Below are 19165 nucleotides of genomic sequence, written 5' to 3' on the forward strand. Positions count from 1 at the left end.
AATGGAAAAGATGGTTAAAAGTTCTCAAATTCTTACAAGCTATGCAGAGCCAAAACACTGCAAGGTGGGAATTAAGTGCTTTATTAGTCTATCTGCAGATATTAAATTGCAGCTTAGTCACGAAACGTGGCAATTCCTTAAATTGTGTAGGCAACGTCATACACACTTACATAGGAAAAAAACTAAACGTCCCTTGTCTGTCAAATATTGACTAAAATGATATTTGAACTGCCGATTGTGCGTGGTGTTGGTCCATCAACTGGCCATTTTTTGATGTTGTACATATCCACAGGAAAGTATTATTAAACCGATTAAAGTACACACACCTGATGCATACTAACGGGTGTTTACATGGTTTTGTGCATATGGGTGATAGAAATGTATACTTCAGTGCCTGTGCTCTAAATAGTCGGGTTAACAACTTTCAGTGAATATCGTCTCAAATTTTGAGCAGCTGAAGAAGCAGCCGCACAGACAACCGCTAAAGTAAGTTTAAATGTAATTTTAAACATTCTAGCTTGTAAGGAAAACTTTTTCAGTGCATTGTTTGATTGTATACCAATAATTGGGCTCAAAGTCTGCCTAATAAATCAACCTTCTGCTCTCCTCCCAACAACACACAGCAAATCAGTTTTTCTGATCTACATCCCTCAATACAACCCAGTCCAATCAGCAGGTGATTGATGAGCCTAAATGGCAGAGGCTTAAGTCACCGTTTCAGCTTCCTCAGCACCTCTTTAGTCAGCTGCTTAGTGTATCTGTTGATCTTCCGGTGTCCTGGCATCCATCCCAGGAGAAAGCGATGGAAGTCTGTCCAGGCAAAGGCAAACATCTCCCTCCACTCTTTCTCCAGAGCAGCAAAGTCCACCTGCTTGGTCACTGATGCTCTCAGTTCTGTGAAGTAGTAGTCCAGCAGGCCGGGAACCCTCTTTTCAAGCTGTTTCTCCTCTATTTCCTCCAGGAGGTAGACAACATCCTTCATCCCACAGCCTCCGCCCACGTACTGAAAGTCCACTGCCGCCACACCCTGCCCACTCCCAGAGAAGCAGAAGTTGGCTAGTTTGGCATCTCCGTGAACGATGGTCTTGAAGCGGCATTCATTGAGGATCCTGTCAATCTCCCCGGCAGTTGCTTTGAGCTGGGCGTCGTCCATGGCATTCAGCTCGTCAGGGCGTGTTTCCAGGTGCCAATAGGTACCTATGGGCCACAGCCCCTCTGGCACCACCCCCAGGAAGAGGCCATGGAAGTGGGCCAGCCAGCTGAGGCAGGCCCTCATCTCTGCATCCCTAACGCTGGTTCTTCTCTGGTCAAAGCCCACCACATCCAGGTCCTCCAGAACGATCAGCTGTTCGTCCCCGTATGAACAAGCAGCCAGACAGGCTGGCATTCGACAGCCATCATTGGTGGAGAAGTTCTGGTACCAGTGCGTCTCAACTTGGTAGGACCTCACCTTGCGCATGTGAGACAGGTCTGTGTTCCAGCCTCCAGGGTGCTCGGCCTCCTTTGGGAACATGACATGTTTGACAACGACAGAGGGGCGGTCACAGCCATCTAAATGGACCCTCACAATCTGGCCATAGCCGCTCCACAGCGTCTGGATTTTGTCACCAACACGCAGAGCCTTTGCACCACAATCCTGCAGAATAAGGTCTTGATATTCTTGTTTCATCCTGAAGTCTTTCACCAGACTGAAAAATAACAGATTAAGTTATGTCAAAATCTGTCAAAATTACAGCTTTTCACAAAAGACTGATACATTTAGGCAGAAAGGTGTTGACTGAAGGAACAACAAAGTAAGCATGCACAGTTTGATCGAATAGGAAATGCAAGTCTATGCGTTTCACACACACATGGAGGAAATTGAACTTCGACTGAAACTATTTAAATAAGTGTAATCTTTCAAACCCACACACCGCCATCTCACGATGGACACAGTCAAAACATTAGTTAACAACGCCAATGTGCGTAAAACTCACGATGAAAATGTGTTGCACGTCGAGTTGTATTGTGTTATGTTTCGATCATGAATACTCTCCAATGTGAACTGAAGATTTACATCAATCAATGGCGCAACACTCCCACCAACTGGATTGGAGTGTAAAAGCTCTCGTCATCGTTGGAGCTACCCGGAAGCTAAATCATGGAAATTACTTACGGGATGTTGTTGTTATCGGGCAGAAAGTAGCTCGTCTACTTACTAGCTGTATATCATAATGTTATATGGATATTGTCACGGTTGTTGTTTGCATTTAATTCATTTGATAATCTTATTTTAAAAACCCATATTTTGGAACTGTAACTCATTGCTTTGATTTAGCTGTCTAAGTTCGGCTTGCTAGCTAACGCAGCTAGCTAGTTAACGTTAGTTACGACTGACAGGGACAGTCATACTTTCCAGGCTGTATGAAGCGTATAAAAAAACGCTAGAACAAAATGGATTGCACGGCACTGGAACACGATGCAATTAAATTTGCTAAAACTGCTGTCATCTGCGATCAGAATGGAAAATACAACGAGGCTGTCTTCTATTATAAGGTAACGTTAAGGACTGAAATGGATGGTGTGGAATAATTTGCCGCACTCAACATTGGCTTTTACTTTCACCTGCATCTTATGGTCACCATTGTGGAATAGACTACTTGATCACTGATGCACTTTTAGCCTTTAGAAGTGGCATTCCAGTGTTTACACCTGTGTAACAAACGGTATGTATTCAGCCTTTAAGATAGTAACCCTATATAATTTGAGCTTCTGGATATCTCTTATTAGAGGTACTTGACCCATGGTTAAGACACGCTTGTATTTTGCTACATAAAAATAAATTTGTCATTTTGAAAGCAATAATGTTGATCTTCTATGTGATATTAGGAGGCGGCACAAGCCCTGATCTACGCCGGCATGGCAGGGTCTAAACTGGAGAGCATCCAGGATAAAGTCAATGAGTACCTGGACCGGGTTCAGGCCCTGCACAATGCTGGTGAGTCCACCTCAACAGTGTAGGGAAAGTGGTGATCCTCCATAACCACTTCTGATCCAACTTCATTCACTCTCATACTCCATCCAGAATGAGTGGACCCATATTCATAAAGCATAGCAGTGAGTAGCCTACAGTGCATTCGGAAAGTATTCAGACCCCTTGAATTTTCTACATTTTGTTACGGTACAGCCTTATTCTAAAATGAATTCAATGAACATTTCTCAGCAATCTACACACTACTCCATAGTGACAAAACAAAAACAGGTTTTTATAAATGTTTGCACATTTATTTGAAAAACAACAGAAATAGCTTATTTCCGTAAGTATTCAGTCCCTTTACAATGAGACTGGAAATTGAGTTCCAGTGCATCCTTTCCCTTGATCATCCTTGAGATGTTTCTACAACTTTACAACTGTGGTAAATTCAATTGATTATACATGATTTGAAAAGGCACACACCTGTCTATATAAGGTCCCACAGTTGACAGTGCATGTCAGAGCAAAAACCAGACATGATTGTGTCGAAGCACAGATCTGGGGAAGGGTACTAAAACATTTCCGCAGCAATGAAGGTTCCCAAGAACACAGTGGCCTCAATCATTCTGAAATGGAAGAAGTTTGTAACCACCAAGACTCTTCATAGAGTTGGGCGCACGAGTGACTTCGGAACAAGTCTCTGAATGTTCTTGAGTGGCCCAGCCAGAGCCATCTCTGGAGACACCTGAAAATAGCTGTGCAGCGATGCTCCCCATCCAACCTGACAGAGCTTGAGAGGATCTGCAGAGAAGAATGGGAGAAACTCCCCAAATACAGGTGTCCCAAGAAGACTTGAGGCTGTAATCGCTGCCAAAGGTGCTAAGACAAAGTACTGAGTAAAGGGTCAGGATACTTATGTAAATGTCATATTTCAATTGTTATTTTTAATACATTTGCAAAAATGTCTAAAAACCTATTTGTGCTTCGTCATTATGGGGTATTGTGGGTGTGAATCTGGTTCACACTGTACGGTGGCCCGGGCCTCGACGTGTGTCAACATGGCATTGTGCCTCGCCTCTTTTAATATCCCTGTCGATGTTGAGGGTCATGTTACTGTGTTCAAGTTGATATGAGGCACAATGAAAGGAAACCTCTTTCATTGTTTCCAGCGTTTCTCAATGATGTATTTGGCAGTAGCTATCCTAACATATCCACATCACCTCAAATATATAACACCTATTTATCCCACATCCAGTTGTTATTTTCATAGTCAGCCTCTCATTGAGGATAGGCTAGCGGTTATAGCGTTGGGCCAGTAACCGAAAGGTTGCTGGTTTGAATACCTGTGCTGGCAAGGTGAAAAATTGGTTAGTGCCCTTGAGCAATGCACTTAACCCTTATTTGCTCCAGGGGTATCGTACTACTATGGCTGTAAAACAACATTTCACTCCACCTATCCAGTGTATTTGAAAATATATATTTTTAATGTTCCATTGTGTCCTATCCCATACAGTTCAAGCTCAAAGTAGCGACCCTCTGAAGAGCAAGCAGCAGGTGGATCTGGAGCGGGCCCACTTCCTGGTCACCCAGGCCTTTGAGGAGGATGAGAAGGGCAATGGGGACGAGGCTATCGAGCTCTACACACAGGCCGTGGAACTCTGCATCCAGACGGTAGGGGCTGCTCAGGAAAGGCCCAGGCTTCTTTTAGGCCTGCTGTGTGACTACAGGGGCAACTTTCACCACCAATGCTCTTGTATTGAGCCAATCAACAACAAAATGAGCTATACTCTCTGCTATTCAGACTACTGTATCAAACATTATACAGGATGTTAATTCCTGGGTCATCACCAGGTCCAGTGGAGGTGTTGTCAGGAATGAGTATAAGAACAGTTTATTTGGATTAGGCCATGAACAGACTGATGCCCCACTAGTCTTCATTGTATCTATTGACATCCCTCTTGACCTAGTCTCTAGGGTACATAATGTGTGTCAAGTGTAACCCCCCCCTCCTCACTCCTTTTCTCCGGCTTTCTTTTCCTCACAGTCTCATGATACAACAGACCAGGGGCTGCAGGGCAAACTGAAGCAGCTGGCTCGTCAGGCCCTCGATAGGTAAGGAGGTCACCCTCCCCTCCTCTCTATAGTGTAATATTTCTAAATTTCTAGTGTTGTATACATTCGGAAAGTATTCAAACCCCTTGACTTTTTCCACATTTTGTTACGTTACAGCCTTATTTTTAAATGGATTAAATAAATACAAATTCTCATCAATCTACACACAATACCCAATAATGACAAAGCGATTTTTCCAAATGGATTACAAATAAAAAACAGAAATACCTTATTTACATAAGTATTCAGACCCTTTGCTGTGAGACCTGAAATTGAACTCAGGTGCATCCTGTTTCCATTGATCATCCTTGATGGTTCTACAACTTGATTCGAGTCCACCTGTGCTAAATTCAATTGATTGGACATGATTTGGGAAGGCACACACCTGTCTATATAAGGTCCCACAGTTGCAAGTGCATGTCAGAGCAAAAACCAAGCCATGAGGTCGAAGGAATTGTCCGTAGAGCTCCGAGACAGGATTATATTGAGGCACAGATCTGGGTAAGGGTACCAAAAAATTTCTGCAGCATTGAAGGTCCCCAAGAACACAGTGGCCTCCATCATTCTTAAATGGGAGAAGTTTTGAGCCCCCAAGACTCTTCCTAGAGCTAGCCGCCCGGCCAAACTGAGAAATCGGGGGAGAAGGGCCTTGGTCAGGGAGGTGACCGAGAACCCGATGGTCACTCTGACAGAGCTCTAGAGTTCCTCTGTGGAGATGAGAGAACCTTCCAGAAGAACATCCATCTCTGTAGCACTCCAACAACCAGGCCTTTATGGTAGAATGGCCAGACAGAAGCCACTCCTCAGTAAAAGGCACCTACGAGGAAGCATGGTGGTGGCAGCATCATGCCATGTGGATGTTTTTCAGTTGCAGGGACTGGGAGACAGGTCAGGATTGAGGGAAAGATGAACAGATCAAAGTACAGAGAGGTTCTTGATGAAAACCTGCTCCAGAGCGCTCATGACTTCAGATTGGGTCGAAGGTCACCTTCCAACAAGACAATGACCCTAAGCACACAGCCAAGACAACACAGGAGTGGCTTCGGGACAAATCTTTGAATGTCCTTGACTGGCCCAGCCAGAGCCCGGACTTGAACCTTGATCGAACATCTCTGGAGAGACCTGAAAATAGCTGTGCAGCGACGCTCCCCATCCAACCTGACAGAGCTTGAGAGGATCTGCAGAGAAGAATGGGAGAAACTCCCCAAATACAGATGTGCCAAGCTTGTAGCGTCATACCCAAGAAGACTTGAGGCTCTAATCGCTGCCAAATGTGCTTTAACAAAGTAGTGAGTTAAGGGTCTGAATACTTATGTAAATGTGATATCAGTTTTTTTAACTTAATAAATTAGCAACTTTTATTTTTTTATTTAATTTTATCCCCTTTTCTCCCCAATTTTCGTGGTATTCAATTGCTAGTAATTACTATCTTGTCTCATCGCTACAACTCCCGTACGGGCTCGGGAGAGACGAAGGTCGAAAGCCATGCGTCCTCCGAAGCACAACCCAACCAAGCCGCACTGCTTCTTAACACAGCGCGCCTCCAACCCGGAAGCCAGCCCCACCAATGTGTCGGAGGAAACACCGTGCACCCGCCCCCCTCGGTTAGCGCGCACTGCGCCCGGCCCGCCACAGGAGTCGCTGGAGCGCGATGAGACAAGGATATCCCTACCGGCCAAACCCTCCCTAACCCGGACGACGCTAGGCCAATTGTGCGTCGCCCCACGGACCTCCCGGTCGCGGCCGGCTGCGACAGAGCCTGGGCGCGAACCCAGAGACTCTGGTGGCGCAGCTAGCACTGCGATGCAGTGCTCTAGACCACTGCTCCACCCGGGAGGCAAATTAGCAACATTTCTAAACCTGTTTTTGCTTTGTCTTTATGGGGTATTGAGTAGATTGATAAGGATAAAAAAAAATATATATATATATTTTTAGAATAAGGCTGTAACTTAACAAAATCTGGAAAAAGTCAAGGGGTCTGTATACTTTCCGAATGCGCTGTTGATCAAGGAACATCAACCCGACCGACCAACCAACCAAGCCCTTTGTTTCTCTACAGGGCGGAGGGGCTGAAGGAGTCCCAGTCCGCCAGTCCCTTAGCCCAGTCGCCACAGGACAGGCCGGGGCCCCCAGGGGCCAAACCCAGTGGGGGGCCTTGCCCCGTCAGACAGTTCTTCCCCTTGGGGCCTGACTTCTCTCTCCAGGACCGCCCCCAGCCAGTCAGGCCGGTCCAGTCCAGTGAGCCTCAGGGTCAGCGCTACACCTCAGAAGAGATCGAGGTGCTCAGGTGAGCAGGCTGGGATCTTTCTGTACTCTGGGGAATCATAGAACATGGTCAACACATTGAGTTTAGGCTCCCAAGAAGCAATGATCTGTGGTTCCATAATAATCCCCATTTCCCTAGGAGCATAATGCCAGTGTGTGACTGGTTTTTCTAAAGGTTAGGCAGTAACACACCTTTGTTTGGTAAAGGTTCAAGTTTGACTCATCTACATTTTCACCTGCTGGGTAAGGTACACACATTTCTCCTTATTCTCCTCTCTGCTTTTCACATAGGAGCACGTCCAAGATCAACGGCATACCCTTCGTCCCCTTCATGAGTGTGGACCTGAAGGAGAGATTTGCCTTTCCTGTTCCATTCTCGTAAGTCAGGATATTCTTGTTCCTTAGTAAGTGGGTGTGCGGATTGTAGAATACACACGTTATACATTTCTCCCTGCAACCAGAAAGCAGATGGAGTAGATAGTACTAGATGGAGTGCCACTTGATTGCATTACTTTTTAATTTGTGATAAGCATCAGACTTTTTATTCTCTGTGGATGTTTCCCAGGGACAAACTAGGCAAGCTGGCCCTGTCTCCCAAGCAGAAAACCATCTTCTCCCGCTGGGTTCGCCCTGACGAGATCTGCAATAACCCCACCATGATCTTATCTGTATCCAGCTTCAGCATCAAACAGGTCAGGCCACACACACAGCCGTCAATATTCACTATCAATAATCAAGACCAAAATGTCACCTGTAAAATACAGAATTATTTAAGTTGTATTGGAATTGACTCATCATCAGATGGCGCCACTTGTACGTATGTTTTGACTGATAAAACCTACCTACTTCATGGACAATCTGCTCTAAACTGAATACCTTTCAATGTGATTGGTAATACTGACAGATTTACCTCCCATCCTGGTGGTCGGAAGTCAGTTTCATACTCTTAATGTTAATCACCTACTCTCTCCCGTTAGACGGTGGTGTCTGACTGCTCGTTCGTGGCGTCGTTAGCCATCAGCGCTGCCTATGAGCGACGCTACAACAAGAAGCTCATCACCAGCATCATCTACCCCCAGAACCGGCGCGGGGAGCCAGAGTATAACCCCTGTGGGAAGTACATGGTGAAGCTTCACATCAACGGTGTGCCCAGGAAGGTAACACACTGCAGAACCTGGGACCTGGGTCCACTGGTGCTCAATGTCATTGTGAGATAAGCCAGCAAACCTCACTCTCTAAATGACTAGACTGTCACTGTAAAGCAGCCATGTCTCTGACAGTGTCTACCAATGGGTTGTATTGTTGTAAGTGTTCCCCCTCCTGTTCCCTGCAGGTCATTATAGACGACTTCCTGCCATGTGGTCAGAATGGAGAGCTGCTGTGTTCCTACTCCAGCAACAGGAACGAGCTGTGGGTCTCCCTCATAGAGAAGGCCTACATGAAGGTCATGGGAGGCTACGACTTCCCCGGCTCCAACTCGGTGAGGGAGTTCCCCCTGTGAAAGTACTAGTACTACCCCCTGTACTGGGCTCTGTCCAATAGCGAATGTTTCACTTTGGAGAATGTTTCAGAGCTAACGAGTTCCCTCATTCACACCGTGTGCTAAATTCCACATTTCATCCATCGTACGTGATTGGACAGTTGGTTCTGTTCTCCACCTTGTTATTGCTGTTCTCTAACGTGTGATCTCTATTCTTTCTGTCTTATTGTAGAACATCGATCTGCACGCACTCACTGGCTGGATCCCAGAGCGTATCGCCATGCATTCAGACAATCAGTCATTCATCAAGGACGACACCTTCCGCATGCTCTACCAGAGGTGAGACATGCAGACACAAACACACACTCATTAATTCACCCATGCACACACTTAAGGGCCTACATAATCCATCTGCTCTGTAGAATTCACACTAAGAGCTATATAACTCAGATTCTTAAACAGTTTAATTACTTTATTTGAATCCACAAATCATATTACATTTGCAAAAAGATATACACACACACTCCAGTCAGGTAGTGATTTTTCATGATTACCTTTGCTGCCAGATGGTAATAGACATGGTTATCAATACCACAGAGTTGTCTCCTAGCCAAGATAGCTGACCTACTACTCTCGCATCCCCCCTCCTCTCATGACAGGTTTCACCGGGGCGACGTCTTAATCACCACGGCAACGGGGGTGATGACAGAGGAGGAAGGTGAGAGGTGGGGCCTTGTGCCAACGCATGCCTATGCTGTCCTGGATATCCGGGAGCACAAAGTAAGTGTTGGTGTTAGCATAACCACTCAGTTTTTACAGTAGCTTGTTAGCATAACTATTCATGGTTGTTACAGTAGCTTGTTAGCATAACCACTCAGTTGTTACAGTAGCTTGGTTAGCATAATCACTCATAGTATAGCATGCTGTGTTTTATTTGTATCTTGTCAATTCCATTTATGTCTTTGGTATTTTATTAGGATCCCCATTAGCTGTTGCAAAAGCAGCAGCTACCCTTCCTGGGGTCCACACAAAACAAAACATGACATAATACAGAACAATAATAGACTAGAACAGCTCAAGGACAGAACTACATATATATATATTTTTAAAGGCACAAGTAGCCTACATATTAATACATACACACAAACTATCTAGGTCAAATAGGGGAGAGGCATTGTGCCGTGAGAGACTGGCATGCATAGTATTTATATCAGCCCTCTGATTACAAGGAAAAGCAAGACGTGCCGCTCTGTTCTGCGCCAGCTACAGTTTAACTAGGTCTTTCCTTGCAGCACTCAACCACACGACTGGACAATAATCAAGATAAAACAAAACTATAACTTTGTAACTTTGCGCATCATTAATAGTGTTCTGCCTGCATGCTAAGCTTCTGTGCCATTTGATCTGGCTCTCAGGGGAATCGGTTCCTGCAGCTGAAGAACCCGTGGAGCCACCTGAGGTGGAAAGGCCGCTTCAGTGAACGGGATGAGAAAAATTGGACCCCAGAACTTCTCAAATACCTCAACTTTGACCCCAAGACTGCACAGAAGTTTGATAACGGCGTGTTCTGGATCACGTTTGAGGACCTGTGCCAGTACTATGATGTCATCTACCTGAGCTGGAGCCCCGCCCTGTTTAGAGAGTCTTCCTGTATCCACAGGTCAGTCAACAACAGCCCTCTTATCTCCCACAAGGGTCTGCTATACCTATAACCAACTACGATACAGTGCGTTTGGAAAGTATTCAGAACAACTTAACTTTTTCCACATTTTGTTACGTTTTGTTACGTGATTTAAATATTTTTTTCCCCCTCATCAATCTACACACAATACCCCATAAAGACAAAGCAAAAACAGTTTTGTTTTAAATTTTTGCAAATTTAATACAAATAAAAACCAGAAATATCACATTTGCATAAGTAATTCAGACCCTTTACTCAGTACTTTGTTGAAGCACCTTTGGCAGAGATTACAGCCTCGAGTCTTCTTGGCTTACCTGTATTTTGGGAGTTTCTCCCATTCTTCTCTGCAGATCCACTCAAGCTCTGTCAGGTTGGATGGGGAGCGTTGCTGCACAGCTATTTTCAGGACTCTCCAGAGATGTTCGGGCTCTGGCTTGGCCACTCAAGAACATTCATAGACCAGTCCCGAAGCCACCATGCTTCACCGTAAGGATGGTGTCAGATTTCCTCTAGGCGTGACGCTTGGCATTCAGGCAAAAGAGTTCAGTCTTGGTTTCATCAGACCAGAGAATCTTGTTTCTCATGGTCTGGGAATACTTTAGGTGCCTTTTGGCAAACTCCAAGCGGGCTGTCAACGTGCCTGTTACTGAGAAGTGGCTTCCGTCTGGCCACTGTATCATAATGGCCTGATTGGTGGAGTGCTGCAGAGATGGTTGTCCTTCTGGAAGGTTCTCCCATCTCCACAGAAGGAACTCTGGAGCTTCTTGGTTACCTCCCTGACCAAGGCCTTTCTCCCCCGATTGCTCAGTTTGATCGGGCGGCGAGCCCTAGGAAGAGACTGGGTGTTTCCAAACTCCTTCCATTTAAGAATGATGGAGGCCACTGTGTTCTTGGGGAACTTCAATGCTGCAGAATTCTTTTGCTAGCCTTCCCCAGATCTGTGCCTCAACACAATCCTGTGTTGAGGCACAGCTCTACGGACAATTCCTTTGACCTCATTGCTTGGTTTTTGCTCTGACATGCACTGTCAACTGTGGGACCTTATATAGAAGGTCGTGTGCCTTTCAAAATCATGTCCAATCAATTGAATTTACCACAGGTGGACTCCAGTCAAGTTATAATCTCAAGGATGATCAATGGAAACAGGATGTACCTGAGCTCAATTTTGAGTCTCAAAGCAAAGGGTCTAAATACTTATGTAAATGAGGTATTTCAGTTTTTTTGCCAAACGTTCTAAAAACCTGTTTTTGCTTCGTCATTATGGGCTATTGTGTGTAGATTGAGGATTTGTATTTATTTATTACATTTTAGAATAAGGCTGTAACGTAACAAAATGTGAAAAAAGTCAAGGGGTCTGAATACTTTACAAATGCACTGTATGTGTATAACAAAATACACGTGTTTGATATGTGAAGTATATTTCTGGTTGTGTGTCCCTGCAGTAGCTGGGATGGGAAGCAGGGCCCGGTGAAGGATGCCTACAGCCTTGCCAACAATCCTCAGTACCGGCTGGAGGTGACCTGTCCTGCAGGGGGCACCGCTGTCTGGGTGCTGCTGACCAGACACATCACTGACAAGGTGCACTGTCTGTCTGGCTGTTCACCACCACACAGTATCAGACAATGTCTCATTTTCTCCCATAGAAACAATAATCACTCTGTTTTTGTCCTTTGATGTTCAGGATGACTTTGCACAAAACAGGGAGTTCATCACCTTGGTGGTTTACAAGACGGAGGGAAAGAAAGTTTACTACCCTGGTGAGTTTCTCATGGAAATGTGTGTGTATCTGTGTGCATGTGTGTGTGTTTCCTCTGACTGTCTCGTATGTTCCTCCTCAGCGGACCCTCCCCCCTACATAGATGGGATCAGGATCAACAGCCCCCACTACCTGACCAAGATGAGACTAACCAGCGCTGGAACACACACCTTCACACTGGTGGTGTCACAGTACGAGAAGCAGAACACCATCAACTACACCCTGAGGGTGAGACACACACACACACACACACACACACACATATTGTGTCAGATACATCTCCTGAGTGTCAGATCTGTCGCTGGCAGGTAAACACTGCGATCCTGTTGTACTGCGGGACAGAAGTGACCATATATCATGCCTCAAGCATCTCACAATAGAACATGAGAAACAGAGTGGGATGGTGAGGGTGAAGAAGAAGGAGGGAGTGGGGGAAGATGGAGTGAGGGCACATGATATGAACTTAATGAGTGTCAAGTGTACGTACACTACCGTTCAAAAGGAGAGCATCCCGGAGTCGTCTCTTCACTGTTGACGTTGAGACTGGTGTTTTGCGGGTACTATTTAATGAAGCTGCCAGTTGAGGACTTGTGAGGCGTCTGCTTCTCAAACTAGACACTTTAATGTACATGTCCTCTTGCTCAGTTGTGCACCGGGGCCTCCCACTCTTTCTTTTCTCAGAATAACTAGTCTAAAGAAGGCCAGTTTTATTGCTTCTTTAATGAGCACAACAGTTTTCAGCTGTGCTTACATAATTGCGAAAGGGTTTTCTAATGATCAATTAGCTTTTTAAAATTATAAACTTGGATTAGCTAACACAACGTGCCATTGGAACACGGGAGTGATGGTTGCTGATAATGGGCCTCTGTACGCCTACGTAGATATTCCATAAAAAATCTGCCGTTTCCAGCTACAATAATCATTTACAACATTAACAATGTCTACACTGTATTTCTGATCAATTTGATGTTATTTTAATGGACAAAAAAATATATTTTCTTTCAAAAACAAGGACATTTCTAAGTGACCCCAAACTTTTGAACGGTAGTGTACATATACTGTACACACAAGGAATATAAAACTAGATCTGAGTTGTTTCAGAATGTAGAATTATACATGAAGCAGCCTCCTTTGTCCTGTAGTCTGAGTGTGTGTGTTCCATGCAGATTGAGTCTTATATCCATGCAGATTGAGTCTTAAATTAAGTTTGCTAATTATTTAATTCGAAACAGTTCTGTATCAGAAGTTCTGATACAGAACCCACTTGCAGAACTGTGAAATCAGTTGAAAGAGAGCTTGTGAGTTTGTCTGCAATGAATTGCTGTGTGTGAAAGAGAGATGGAGAGAGTGAGACCTTCTTGGTTTCTATATGAATGAGTAAAAGGTTTTGTGTGTGAGTATGTGACCCAAGCCTTTTCTTGGTCATTTATATTTCATAAACACCCCTTATCAACTGAGCTGAAGTCTTTGAGGAGCTGTTATCTGAAGTCTCACAAAACAACATGTTTGGCCTCTGTAGAAGAGAAGAAACCCTGAAAGTACAGTAGTTGCATGTGTGTCTTTCTGAGAGTGAAAGAGAAAAGCCAATCGCCAGAGGAATATCTCTAGCCTTGACTTAGCAAGCAGCAAACTGGCTGTGAATCCATTTCTGCACTCTCACTTCCTTAAAAATCATCTGGAGAATTAGTGAATTGACGTTCAGTCTCATACTCGGAAGAGTTCTCGTGAGGTATGGATTGAACATGATTTCTTCTGTCTGAATAAGAGCTGGCCAGTATTCTTCCAGGAGTTTCTTCCTGATGTTTCTATGTTGTGCTGATCACATCCCTGCTCATTCAGTTCCAACAGAGTAATAGACGTTTCCCTCCAACAGGTGTACTCTGGATGCAAGTTCTCCTTCTCCAAGATCCCAACGCCCTTCACTCATACCAAACGGGTAACATTTACTTCCACTTGTCTCTTTGTTCACATTCTCTATTGACATGATAACAAAATCACCATCTTACATTGCGAAAGCCCCCTCTTTCTCCCTGTGCAGATCAATGGCCAGTGGAAGGGGCCGAGTGCGGGGGGCTGTGGGAACTACAAGGACTCGTACAAGCACAACCCAATCTACCAGTTTAACCTGGAGCGCCCAGGACCCATGCTCATAGAGCTGCGAGGCTCCAGGTAAGACTCACTGAGGCCTGCAGGGGCCCTCCACCCAGTGGGGACACTATAGCCCAATCACAATTGTTGGAAATAAAATGGGTTCGATTGAAATGATTGTCCTCTTGTAACACAGCACTTTTAATACTTGAGGGTTCATCCTGTCCGTCAAAACCTTCTCTAATCCGAGGTGACTACAGAATGACTAAAATGCAAAACTGAAATAATATGCATGGTCTGCATTGTGTCCGACAGTCTGACTCCAATGAGACTTTGTCATGATGCATCCAGAAAATTTGAGCCGTCACAGAATACGATTGCCAGGTGTAAATGTGACCAGACAGACTAACAGTCAGTTTCCAGTGTTAATACACTCCCTTACGTCATCCTGTAGGGGTCATCTTTAATAGTTAATCTGGTGCTCCTAATTAAAGTGAGATGACTCGCTCTCTCCCTCCAGTCTGCAGTCATTAGCACTGCTAACTAAATACTCTCTCTCTCGCTCTCTCGCTCTCTTGCTCTCTAGTCATTAGCACTGCTAACTAAATACTCTCTCTCTCGCTCTCTCGCTCTCTAGTCATTAGCACTGCTAACTAAATACTCTATCCGTCTCTGTCTGTAGGCAGTATAGCACAGTTTCTGGGTGTCATTGTTGTTATCATGTCTCGGTCTCACCCTCTCTAGGCAGTACAGTGTGGGCTTTGAGATGGTGACCGTGTCCACTGTAGTAGAGCCAGGACCTGCAGGCCACCCGAAGAAGAACAGTGGAGACTACAGGTACTCACCCAGGATTCACAGGAGTAAAATGCAACATAGGAGATAGACAAACACACTATCAGCTCATAGAGGTGTTCAGGGACAGTACATAGTGTTGAGTTCCAGATGAGTTCAGAATCAATCCTAATATTAACCCTTTACACTCGTGGGAATTGGCCTATATAGATAAGGCTAAATTGAAATATTTATTACAGAAGAGTTATGGAAAGCATATGCATAGCAATGGTAGCAATTAAAAGGGAACAGTTAAGAGATTATGGGGAAATTATTAGACTAAAGGTGAGGATATAACAGTTCACCTGACACAACTGAATTCAAACATTATACTGTTGATTTGATGTGCATTTTACATTCACTGTAATTTTACCGCATTTGTTGATAACGAAATCTGAAAATACGCATTCAGTAACATTACAATATTAATGGATTTGGGGTAGGTCCAACATAAGACAAAAAAATGAAGGGTTTGAGTGAGAGGTCAAACTGGTGTCCAAGTGTCTACACACCTCTCCTAAGTAACTTCAATACACTTTTATGACTAAAAGACGAGTCTTCAACTACAAGGTGCTTTTTTTGAGCTCTCCTAGCTGTGCCGAGCAAGCGCACTGGTAGTTGTTTTGTTTGGAACACAGCCCTGCATCCCCGCCATCACAAAATGACTGTTGTTTACGCAATCCAAAAGCTGTCCATTTATAAATCCCAATCTGGGTCAGGGGAGCATCATTAGAATATGATTTTACAATAGGCTTTCACAAGCCAATTCAGAAAGCAGGTCGGAATTTTGGTGCGCATGGAATGGAGTCATGAGTGTATTCAAATGTGTGGTCTGCAGCCCAAAAATCACAATACAACAAACAGGCTCATTCTGTTCAGGACATCCAAAGGTATAACTCCATGACATCTTGTAACTGTACATTAAACATAGTGATCATAAACATTGACACTGTATATTACATGCGTTTCATATGGTAATGAAAAGTGCACATTTGGGCTCACGGGTTTTTTCCTTGCTTGTATGACATCAGCAGTATTTATTATAATCTTCAACGTTTCATCTTTCAAAATACATCAAGTCCTATTAATTTACAGCATTTTTCCTCACTCCGACAACAAAATGTTATGCCCAATTAGCAGATAGAATGGGGGCAACTTCTTATCGCGCGCTCGGGGACTCAAGTTCCAAACGGCTCAGTCAAAGCCCATACAGAGCTGTGAAGCGGAGACTCTGACCTCAACTGTAGCATGTTACTGTACAGCTGCTGTAGGTGCTTATCAGTGTCCAAATCGGCCATTTTAAACCCGGGTATGAGTGTAATTTTCCTACTGTGAAACTCTGAGCTTGTTTAACTCCAACGTTGGTAAACATAAATGTAAACAAACACTATATAGCCTCAACATGGTTGAATCGATCATTTTGATATCTCTGGTCAGTCCTTGCATTCATGGCTCAACTGACTAGGTATCCCCTTTCCGTCTAAGAATTTGAAAGTGGTTACATTTCTCCAGGCCCATCCCTCAGCTTTTTACTAAAACAGAGGCGGGGTGACCACTTGAATGCATCCATCACAAAATGTTATGCACAGGTTAAAGTTCAGTGTTGGCACATATATTAGGGACACATGATTCTCCAAAGCCCTTGACCTGATGACATGCTGCCTAAATATGGTGGCTAGTCACAACACTGAGGGAACATTCTATACATTCCCCACAGGTCAAAAGGTCACATCTGAGGACCTCGTGTCTGACCTCTGGGATGTCTATGCTAATTGGTTTGCCTGGTTCAAAGATTAAGGGTGTGCTGAAATTAGCCTTGCTGCACATTTGCATAAAGGAATGCCTTTTGAGTTAGATCTTATGACAACGGCTGTGTGTCTGAAATGATTTTTCAGGAATAATTGATTGAAGTAAAGATATTCATAACATTTTCCTCACATTTAGACCATGATTTTAGATTATCCTGTGGATGAGGTTAAAGCAGGTTAAATTTGTATTTAATAGCAGATAATCTCTATAAATTATTCAGATAATCTGCTCTGCTATTGAACACATTGTATGCATTTTTAGTGGGTTATGAAACAGAAACTGGTGGTGGACTGCATTGTAACATGTTATGAAGGAATGGAGATTAGAAAGGGCGCTATTTGAGACTATTGAGAGACAGCCATAAGTAACCCCCCTTCTCTCTCTCTCTGTAGGTGTGGTTTCTGCTACATGGAGGCGGACCATGTCCCTGCTGGCATCTACAATGTTATCCCCACCACCTTCCTGCCCAAACAGGAAGGACCCTTCTTCCTGGACTTCAGCAGCGCCATGCCCCTAAAGGTCTCCCAGCTCCAGTAAGGAGAGGGGGGAAGGATTCAGGGGTGACACCAGGAATAACTTGCATACAGCATGGACACTCACTATTCCCTAAACTCTGGGTGGAACTTGTTACGACTGCAGGAGGACCCAAAAGAGACTGATTACTTTATTGATTAATATCAAGGGTATTTGGAAAGGGACATGTTTTTGGTATGGAACATAGCCCTCTATGTGCTGAGGTGTGCAAGAAAATGTACCAAAAAAATGTAAACTGACTGAGTAATAACTATCAGAGCTAATGTTGGAGGTGCTTTCTTCCTCCTTTGCCATAATGACAGATACAGTAAATGATGTCACAACTATGGCCCTTCTGATTTTCAATGTTCAATTACTTGGCGCTTGTTGACCGCCAGTCTAGGTACTCAAGAGGCAGTGCTGGTATTTACCAAGAACGAAGGGTGACGTTCTCAACTGCAACTGTCTTTCTCAGGAGACCGCACCACGACAGGGATTTCTCTGTTGCACAGGAATGAAGACTAATCTCTGGCATTCCTAAGGATGTGTGACAGGCATGCAGGACCTGTGTCTGTGTGGTTGCAAAATTCTAGGAACTTTCAATAAATTCCCTGGTTTTCTAGATTCCTGGAATCCTCCGACCAGGATTTAGGGAAAACCAAGGAATTTATTATAAGTTCCTGTAATTTTGCAACTGTGTGTGTGTGTGGGTAGTCACGTGGAAAACAACATTTGAAACGTATCTGCAATCTTCAGTCTCTTGTTTACGCTTCAGCTAGGACTTGAACCCTTCACAGCGGTTTCTCCTTCTCTGTTAACAGTTTGTCAGAGGCAAGACTGCTAGTGGCTTTGTCATTTTCTGGACAATTACTGTAAAGTGTGAATGCTATACAGTCTTGTGGACAAGACTCACTCCTCAAACATACTTTATTTTTACTAAGGAAAGTGTGGACTTACTAAAAGAGCGGAGTCACCCGTACCATGTAGACTTATTTTGCATTAGCAAAATAGCTGCTCTGTCGTTTCATTCTTCTTTACATAGAATTACATTTGTTTTCTTCCCCTTCCAGTGACTGTTAAAGGGCAACTATTGCTGCTGTTGCCACTTATGTCAAATGCAATAGTCTGGTATGATTTTGCTCAACTTGCACTAAATGTGGAATGATGTATTCAAACATAGCATTGATGGAAATCAGAAAATGTTTTGTCTGTGTTGGTGAAGATCTGGCCTCTCTCCTGTCTGAGAGCATTTGAAAACAGAGCAGCAGCTGGTCACAACCTCTAAGAAGAATCACAGGGCGGAGAGACAAACTACCAGGCCTGAGGGAGGGATCTGGAGAGGTAAAGGAGAAACAGAAGTGCAGTAAAGAGAGCGAGAGAACAAAACAATTGTTTAGGTGAAAGGCAGGAATTTATCCCCAGAGGCAGATTTGACAACTGACAAATACTGCTAAGTCAAGTGTCTGACAAACAAGAGGAAAGCAAATATGACGAGAAATCTGAAAACCAGTTCAACTTTTGTTATTGTGAACAAGATCCTAGTTCTATGCTGCCTTGCCACCAAAGGTCTTCACTTGGCTTAGCCGTGGCTCATGTCAAACCGGCTAACCTTCTGAATCCTGTCGGCCTACAGTCTGCAGCACACGGCTTATACATCAAAGGGGAATCCCAGCACAG

The 19165-nt window shown here is 44.2% G+C and overlaps 2 protein-coding genes across 2 annotated transcripts; one reads left to right on the forward strand and one right to left on the reverse strand.

Moving 5' to 3' along the window:
• Nucleotides 1-65: 65 nt before the first annotated feature.
• On the reverse strand, nucleotides 66-2075 carry pkdc (protein kinase-like domain containing). The gene is made up of 2 exons (XM_055926160.1): nucleotides 1977-2075; nucleotides 66-1688 (listed from the first exon to the last, which is right to left on the reverse strand). The coding sequence occupies exon 2, from the start codon at nucleotides 1667-1669 to the stop codon at nucleotides 710-712; it is 960 nt and encodes a 319-aa protein (XP_055782135.1). The 5' UTR covers nucleotides 1670-1688; nucleotides 1977-2075; the 3' UTR covers nucleotides 66-709.
• On the forward strand, nucleotides 824-18667 carry LOC129857676 (calpain-7-like). Its single transcript, XM_055926158.1, has 19 exons — nucleotides 824-2535; nucleotides 2869-2977; nucleotides 4467-4624; nucleotides 4998-5065; nucleotides 7125-7352; nucleotides 7622-7708; nucleotides 7896-8022; nucleotides 8308-8487; nucleotides 8664-8810; nucleotides 9043-9149; nucleotides 9470-9590; nucleotides 10226-10470; nucleotides 11934-12069; nucleotides 12173-12248; nucleotides 12330-12475; nucleotides 14121-14183; nucleotides 14286-14416; nucleotides 15080-15172; nucleotides 17368-18667. Exons 1-19 carry the CDS (start codon nucleotides 2434-2436, stop codon nucleotides 17510-17512), a joined length of 2469 nt encoding a protein of 822 aa, XP_055782133.1. The 5' UTR covers nucleotides 824-2433; the 3' UTR covers nucleotides 17513-18667.
• Nucleotides 18668-19165: the final 498 nt, after the last annotated feature.

This window comes from Salvelinus fontinalis, chromosome 6, assembly GCF_029448725.1.
Source record: "Salvelinus fontinalis isolate EN_2023a chromosome 6, ASM2944872v1, whole genome shotgun sequence".
Lineage (NCBI taxonomy): Eukaryota > Metazoa > Chordata > Actinopteri > Salmoniformes > Salmonidae > Salvelinus > Salvelinus fontinalis.

Bases quoted from the DNA above. Each gene is read 5' to 3' on its own strand.
- pkdc (XM_055926160.1), bottom strand. From the start codon at position 1,669: ATGAAACAAGAATATCAAGACCTTATTCTGCAGGATTGTGGTGCAAAG.
- LOC129857676 (XM_055926158.1), top strand. From the start codon at position 2,434: ATGGATTGCACGGCACTGGAACACGATGCAATTAAATTTGCTAAAACT. The intron at 7,709-7,895 runs GTAAGTCAGGAT...GATGTTTCCCAG, and splicing joins GCCTTTCCTGTTCCATTCTC to GGACAAACTAGGCAAGCTGG. The intron at 8,811-9,042 runs GTGAGGGAGTTC...GTCTTATTGTAG, and splicing joins ACTTCCCCGGCTCCAACTCG to AACATCGATCTGCACGCACT.